The sequence below is a fragment of the Apaloderma vittatum genome, unplaced genomic scaffold (genome assembly GCF_000703405.1).
Source record: "Apaloderma vittatum isolate BGI_N311 unplaced genomic scaffold, ASM70340v1 scaffold10773, whole genome shotgun sequence".
Lineage (NCBI taxonomy): Eukaryota > Metazoa > Chordata > Aves > Trogoniformes > Trogonidae > Apaloderma > Apaloderma vittatum.
The window spans coordinates 39,217-47,470 of NW_009709818.1; the positions used below are offsets into that span (position 1 = coordinate 39,217).

The following is an 8,254-nucleotide window of genomic DNA, read 5'->3' on the forward strand; positions in this document are numbered from 1 at the left end:
TCATGTCTCCGATTTTCTTCTAGTATGTATTTTGTCTTCGGCAACAGAAAAATACTCTGACGCACTGCTGGCATCGGTGGAGGCAGATGTTTGACTTAACTCTTCAGTGTCAGAATCGCTGTCGGTTCGCATTCCACCTGCCTCAGGTACCGTAAGCACAGAACCTCCCAAAGATGGATCATTGCACATGCCAGGAACAAAACAAGCTGCATTCCGAAACTGTACAGATTCGGGTTCATCTTCCCTCCTAAGACAGAAAGAGTTGTTTTCAGCAACAGTTTCACTTTCTTCCTCCTTTACCTTTGTTTCCTGTTTTGTTGCTGTAACAAGTCGAGCGGAAGATGCCCTCTCATATTTAGCAGGAAGGACAACTGAGCACAAAGGCTGACTACAAGAATTACTCTCGGCAACCATTTCTGCACTTTCCGTTCTCTTAGATGAGTTCATAGGAAAGACCAAACCTTCACATTTTGGAGGACTATGTCTAGAAGCAGGCTCTGCACACTCTGAAGACACAGGCTGCCCTAGATTTAAAAGTGTTTTGTCAGGAGATTGCATCTTCTCTTTTTCCATTTTTTCAGTACCATTTCCAGACAGAAACATGGAGGAAGTCAATGAATCAGAGGTATTTCTGACTGTGCTTCCAAATAAAAATTCTGACGAAGGAAACGAAAAACAATTATTTTTGAAGGAAAATATACAATTACTGGGGCGAAGGGGGGACTTGGAGACATAATACATCCCAGCTGCAGCATTAGTTTCTGAAGTGCTGTGAGCTACAGTTGTGAGGGATTCTGAGGCATTAGCTTTTTGTTTCCACAAGACAGATTGCTTCTGTAGACCACATTCTGCAGTTTCCCTTGCAGAAAGAGTTCTCTCTCTCACGTGAGGTGATGTATTTTTGTCACATGGCTTCTTAGATTGGCTAAAAAATGAGGAAAACGGTAAAACAAATGAATTGCTGACTCCCGATCCTGAAAAACAATTTCTTTCTGAATTGCCAAAAGGAAACAAAAAAGCTGGCTTCTCACTGTCTGCTAAATTAGGACTGGTTGAGGCATCGGAAATTGTAGTTTTGGTTAGAGGACCACAATTTCTAAGTTTGCTTTCATCCTGGTTATCAACTGTATCCACATGACCACATTTTCCTAGATAAAACCGAGGGAAAATGTATTTCCTGCCTTTCTTTTTAGATGAAAATGTTCCTGTATCTTTCATAAATCTGGGCAATGAGTTGTTACATGCACTGAAAGTAAAAGCTGAAGCAGAAAGTCTCTCTGCAGAAACATCTACAAGTTCTGAATCTGAAACGGTAACGGCTGCTGACGCTGCCAGTTTTGAGCTGCACAAAGTGCTAGAATTTGTGTTCATTTCATTGGAAATCACTGTTGATTCCTGCATTGGCAATTGTTCCTTAGTTACTGAGTCTTTAAAGTTTTCTGATAAGGCTGGAGTGGTTACTTTCTGGGAATTTCTCTCATGAAATAATTTTAAGTCAGCATTTGTTTCAGAAACGTCGGTACTTGTGGATGGGATGCTATGATTACTGGTTCCAGAAAAGCTTCTCTCAAAGCCATCTGTCCTTTGCAGGGTTCCCATTTTTACTTTATCACTGTTATTTGCTTTGGCAGGTAAAGACACAAAAGGAATTCCTGAAGACCTATCCTTCAAAGCCTCCGCAGTTACAAATCCACACTTTTCATTTGTAGGTAAAGTTTGTGTCTTGAACTCACTGGTGAGCTTCTGATGTTCCACATAGTATTTGTAACGTAACTCCTACAATTACAGCAAAGAATCCTAGTAAGTAAAATTGCAATTGTAGATTCAAAGGTTACAAAACCCACACACAGTGCTAAGTTTTTGTATATTCTACAGCATTTATAAGATATTTTTCTATTGCTGCTGAAAGACAACGGAACACAAGTCCTTATGGAAAAAAAGTTCTTTAAAAACAACTGGACAAAATACACATGGAACCCTGATGGCAAAGCAGGTTTTGAAATAGGAGACTACAGAGAAATAGGAGATTAAAAGAAATCTGTATTTAAAATCACCATGAGAACAAGAAATAGCTAAAAATAGCAGCATAAGTGACATTAAGTGACAAATTCTGAAACTGTCATGAAAAATAACCACCTGAAACCAATTTAGGTGGTTGGGCTTTGGGTTTTTTTGGCCCCCACCCCTCCTAGACACAGTAGCTATATAAATTGCATGGGAACAGAAAACAGATTCTCCATAAAGGACTTTAGCAACTTCTTCATTTAATCATCTACTATCGGTATTCTCAGAACACACATTATGTGATTCACTGCCAGCCATGGCTCACTAACTGTAACTAGAACCACTCTGTATGGAACACTACTCACTCAGCCACCCCCCTGGCACTGCTAGTAAATGAAAAAAATCTAGCTGTCTAACTATATTATTCAAAACAAAATAAAAAAAAGAAAGAGGTTGGAATCAGTTTCACATCAAGGTATCAGAAACCAAGGAAGTCTTAGAAGATTGAATTGTACTGTCTTCAGAAAACAGAACATAGGGCAGATGACTTGATTTCAAGTACAGAAGAGAGAAGCTTATTTGGATTTGAAAGCTACAGATGTGGCCCAAAGCCACGCTAAAATATAAGTATTTGAAGTCCGCAGCAAGATTAAGTTTCAGCTTTCTGAACAAAGAAAAAGTAAAATCCTGACAGCTTTAATAACCTAGTCAGATTTACATTTTAGAACTGGAAGGGTAATGTTCTACTAAGAAAACTGAAAAAAATTATAAAATCTGATTTAGAAAGTCGTATCATAACACATAGTAACTTAGCCATACTTACAACAGATGTTCAATCATACCTCGTGACTCATGTTTTGAAACACTGACATTTCTGATACTGACATTAAGCGAGTACAGATCCTGCTACCGTCTGCTTGTGCTTCCTCTTGTCCTGCTACAGGCTGAAAAACATGTTGCAGCAGACATTATAGTGCACACTGGCAAAATAAATTAAACAAAATAGTACAGTGTTGTAGTGCCATAGTCAATAACTTACAAGAAACGCGTTGGGTATATTTGTCTTGTCCTGCCGTTGCTTTATGTTACTTTTAAATAGAGTATTTTTTGTTGAGTTCTCATTTCCTCCAGAAGGTAGATCTATTAGAAAGAATACAAGAATATTGATGGAGACCATATAAAGTATGGAAGATACTGAAAGGTTCCTGTGCATCTAAACAGCTGCCAATCAATAACAGAAGTATATTGCACCTTAAAGGGCTGGGCAAGATGATCCTTGAGGTCCCTTCCAACCCGGTAATCTATGATTCTAAGTAAGAGCCTAATGCTTGCCAAAACTTCTGTGATATAAAGGAATAGGCCTGCATAAAAAAGTTTTCTAAATGCCCAAAGATTCCTGTCCTGATACAAAACCTAACATTTTCTCTAATGAGGCAAAGCATTTAATCAGAGCGTAGTTAACGTTCATATTACACTACAACAGACACCCATCTAGTTCAGCAACACAGTTCTGACAGTGATGATACTGGTTGTACAGCAAAATTATAACAATTCGTCCCTCAGGTTCCAAAAAATACATCTTAAGGACGTTCATAAAATGCATTTAAAAGCCCTGGATGAATTAATTTATCATCCATTAATTTGATCAGAGGCTTTGTGCAAGCTTTTGCAAAGCAGATTATTAGCAACTAGTTCCACAAGTTGCAGGTTCCCAGAGTGACTTCCTGAATCTTGTCCTATATAAAGTTCTTCTTCCCTACCTTTAACAATGTCTACATTAACGGGCATTAACTTCAAAGCCAAGATTTCATTAACTACAGGCTTGATATCCATCTTCTTTTGAGTATATTCTGGCGGTTTTTTATAGCTGGATGCTATATTCATCAGGTCAAGCTGAGTTTTCATTCTGGAAAAGAAAAAGAAAACACAACCAAATTTAAACACTTTTCTTAAGGCTTACATGTCAACAACTAAATTCGCCCTGCCTAATACAAAATATTATTTTTAAAAGAAGACACAATGAGGGAGAAATACATCAGAAAAATAAGTCTTCAATAAAATGTCAATTTTCCCACATTTTTTGTTAAAATGTTTTACTTGACAAAGTCACCTGAATTAGATTCCATACACAATGAAAACTTCCAGAAAAATAGTGCCCATAGTTCAGCAAAAAAAATGAAAAATAAAACTCATTTAATGTGCTATCCTGAATCTAAATTATACCCATTCTTCAGAGGGCACTCTAATGTAGTCTGAACTACAACATATTTTAAAGAACTCCATTTCCAATATTCTTTCTTAAACTCTGCTTAAAGCATGATACGAAATGTAATTAAGAATCTTTAAAAAGAAATATAGAGGGTGTATTTAGACATGAAGATTTCTGTAAAAGCTCTAGGCATGCTTCGGTGTTCCTGAATTTAAATAAGGCAGCTAAAAATATCCAATCACCATGTAACAATGAATTCCTATACTCAGTTTTTATCAGGAAGCCAATTCAGAAGACTGGTTCTCTCTAATGCCAGACAGCAGACAGTACATCTCTAAAATTCTTCACATAGTTCCTAAAATTTGGAATACAGAGTACCCCAAAAAAATCTACAAGCATTACGATGTCTTAATTACTAAATACTATTTTAAGTTGCTATATCTAACCATGTCCAAAGTAACTATTTTCTTGGTTTTTAATCTTAAAATTACACTACAGAACTAAAAGCATGAACAACAAAAAAAAATATATACCTTGTATTCAAGACACAGGCAACCTATAAACAAAACAAGAATTTGTAAGATATTAATGAGTTTTCCTCCAACTCTCAAAGAAGGAGATTATTGCTTTATCAAAATACTTCAGAGACTGAACTGCCAGTCTTTGTTTCACAGAACTACAGAAAATAAACCTGTTAATATTTTTTAAAAAAGCATCTAAATATTAAAAAGTTGTCTTTATCTTGTAATGTTTTGTATTAAAGACAAAAAAGGATCTCCTTCAGAGCAAAATGAAGGCATCTGAATCATGACCCATCCAGTTACCTAATCCATTTCAGACGTTCAGGTACTTATAAACATTCAAGCGAAGATTATGTTGCATTCCTTAGTGTGGGAAGACCCTGCTCTCCAGATGCTTTTATACTGAGATTAAAAAAACCTTAGTTTTAAGTCAGCCAGATAATAGCAGTAGGAAGTGCACTGCACTGTAGTTGAGTGACACTTTCCAAAGAACGGGTAATGAAAAATAAAAAAATGACTGGATTATAGAGTAGCTGCTTCCCTATAAAAGCTGGTGACCTCACTGCACTGAATCTTGAAACAACAACAACAAAGCCCCACCTCACTGCAAGGAGCTGTTACGGCAGGCAGGAGGGAAGACGCTAAGTTTAAAGCATACTAATCACTGGAGTCAGAACATTTCCTCCAAAACTGGGAATCACTTTTACTTTGGGTAGAAATGAAATCTTCTTTAACAAGTTGTTACCAGAAACCTAGTCTGAGTAATTTCTTAGCTTCTCATTTTCTGAAAGCAGCAAAGACCCATTGCAGCAATAGGCCATGTTTTCTTAGGAAAGCATAACCTCCCTTGAACATAAAGAAAAATAAGAATTACTAAATTTTAGGTTAAGTACTTTGCCCCATATCTACCATCTGCCTAAATTTCATACAACTGCAGCCATAGTGTTTGATGTAAATGAGACGAAAAGTCTACACTAACTTAGGTAGCAGTGAAGACGAAATTGTGTCTCGGGTTCCTCTAATAAATCAGTGTTTTTTCTCTGCAGTTCCCTTTAACACTATGAGGAAGACTTTCAAGGACCTGTTTACAGAAGTGTATATGCTGCATGGTACAGTGTGTGTCCAAAGTACCTGAGCTAACTTTGAACAGGCTGATTTACCTCTATTATACATCTCAGTGCAAAGGTTACAGTGGGTTTTAAAAAAGCAGTATCATCACCTGAGCTCAGGTGCCCCATCACGGTACTCCACTGTGCAGCACAGACACGTTACTGGTTCTGGCTCCAATCTTTCCCCAAAAAGTATTGTCAATGTCTTACAAGTTTACAAATGCAATGGAAGTGCTTAATATAGAAAGCACTTGAAAATAAATATGAAAAAGTAAATAAACATGAAACAAATTTAAAGGCAGTACTAGTAAATATCTCCCTACCCAGCACCAAGGCAGTTTACTTTCACAGCTGGTAGCATAATATAGCAAGTGTTACAGCAACAGCTACACAGTAAATATTCATTTGACTAGTTTTCACTGAAGAAAATAAGTGGCTACTGAATTCCCTAGATATCACTGTTAAGCTGCAAAGAAAGTTTTCAAACTTTTCTAAAAAGAACAGCAGTTTTACAAAAAAGCGTTGTTAAACGATTTTAGTCTGTTTTTTTTGTTTGTTGTATTTGTTTTTCTGATCCAGTCATTATCATAATCTACAATATAACATGCTCTATACGACCTTTGAGGTTCATTATAGAGCTGATATCAAACAATAACAAAAAGGCCATCACCTCCAGGAAACGCTGAGGATCACACTCATGGACAAGCTTTTCACAATCCTTCAAGAAATCCTCAATGGTCTTCTTGTGAGCTTCCTTCATTTTCTTCCAAATCTGAAATTCTTTCTCTTTTTTACTTCTTTGGTTTTCAACATCATCTAGCAATTGCCGTTTCTTCATTTCCAGAGTCTTGAAAATTTCTCCAAATTCCAGGGCAATTATCTCTGCATCATTGTTCAGGACCATCTAGAAGCACCAGAACATAAAACCAGATGAAAGTGCAGAAGCAATGCCTAAATGGAGTCACTTCCCTAAATAAAACTCAGAGCATGTCTATGTCACAAGAAGTGCCAGCATGCACCACGCTCTGATTAACTTGTGAGAAAAAAAGATACATATGTATATACACACACGTAATACCCAGCATCTGTAACTCACATCTGTGTCATTTGGTTGACTCGAGATTTCATTCATCAGCTTCTCATTTATTATCCTCATTTTTTTCAGACTGCTGAAGAAGGTTAACTGCAAGATAATTGAAACACCTATTATGACTTTATCCACTCTGTAAAATAGATACCTTTCAGTGGTTATCTAGAACCACATCATCACATGTTCTGAACAACACATTAAACAACAGTTGTGATTCAAAATATCACTTAATAATATTTAACACCTTCCTGAATCAGTACAAAAACTTTCTTTTACTATTTTTCTCTCTCAGGCTAATATTCTTAGGCTCACCTATAATGTGTATTGCTAGAACAGCTACAGGGTTATTTCACAGTTAAAACATTGGTTCCCTCAGCCTTTTTTTAACCTCTCCCCTCGCACACACATCTATCACAATCTAAGTTTTAACGCTGTTATTCCAGTTTGATGAGCAACTGTGTGATATTAACTTTTTTTAATGCCTCACACTGATAATATATAAAAGCTTTCTATAACTGAATTACTTCAGTTTTCAACTAAGATTATCACTGTTTTTCCTCCTTCACTGCACTACAGTGTCATTAAGTTTTAGGTAGCAAGTCTAGTATAAAGACCATTTTCCCAAGTGACACATAATTGGTGATGGGAGAAGCAGGACGGAAATCACTTGAAAAGCAGCTAAAGGATAAACGCTGCTGTACTTAAACATTTGTACCTATACTCTTCATCACTGCCCTGCAGTTTCAATTACTGCACAGCAGAACTGCCGTAAGACATGCTGCCTTGCACTCAATTTGCACAGAGCACGAAAAGCTCATGCTACCCAAATGGTACCTATTTTGACAAAAAAAATCACAACCACTACAACCAGCCAAACAACCCATAGACCAGGTAGTTGCTTTCTTCATGTAAACAAACAGGACTGCATTTTGAGTTTATTATTACTTACCTAAATCAATCTATTTCTAAATATGTAGTTATGACTCCAATTAACCATACCAGCCCAGAGAGCCTACAAGCAAAATATGCGTGGACAGTCTAGTGTTGGGGTTATTTTGTTAGTAGGATTAGCATCTTCTTGAACTTGGAAAAACCAGGCTCTGGCATGCGTTAGCATCGGTGCGTTTTTGAAAAGACTTCAAGTCTCCATATTTCAAAAGCTAAAGAAACATGAAAATCCCCAGCTCCTCGGGTGCTTTGGTAAGCCGGGTTCAGATCTGTCGATACTGTGTTATCGCTTAAGGCCCCCGCATGTGGTGGATGAAGTCTGACGGCAGCAGGGGAAGGCGCACCCCGTCAGTTCCCGACCAAAGCCCGACTC

At 37.2% G+C, this 8,254-nt stretch overlaps 1 protein-coding gene across 1 annotated transcript in view; it reads right to left on the reverse strand.

Moving 5' to 3' along the window:
- LOC104272160 overlaps positions 1-8,254 on the reverse strand; it is a gene marked incomplete at its 5' end in the record, with an annotated part of 8,495 nt that continues 241 nt past the window's right edge. Inside the window, 7 exons of the mRNA XM_009867077.1 lie at positions 1-1,776; positions 2,847-2,948; positions 3,044-3,144; positions 3,765-3,910; positions 4,747-4,769; positions 6,514-6,747; positions 6,940-7,026. Of these exons, the coding sequence (XP_009865379.1) occupies positions 1-1,776; positions 2,847-2,948; positions 3,044-3,144; positions 3,765-3,910; positions 4,747-4,769; positions 6,514-6,747; positions 6,940-7,026 (2,469 nt within the window). The remainder of the gene's footprint in view (positions 1,777-2,846; positions 2,949-3,043; positions 3,145-3,764; positions 3,911-4,746; positions 4,770-6,513; positions 6,748-6,939; positions 7,027-8,254) is intronic.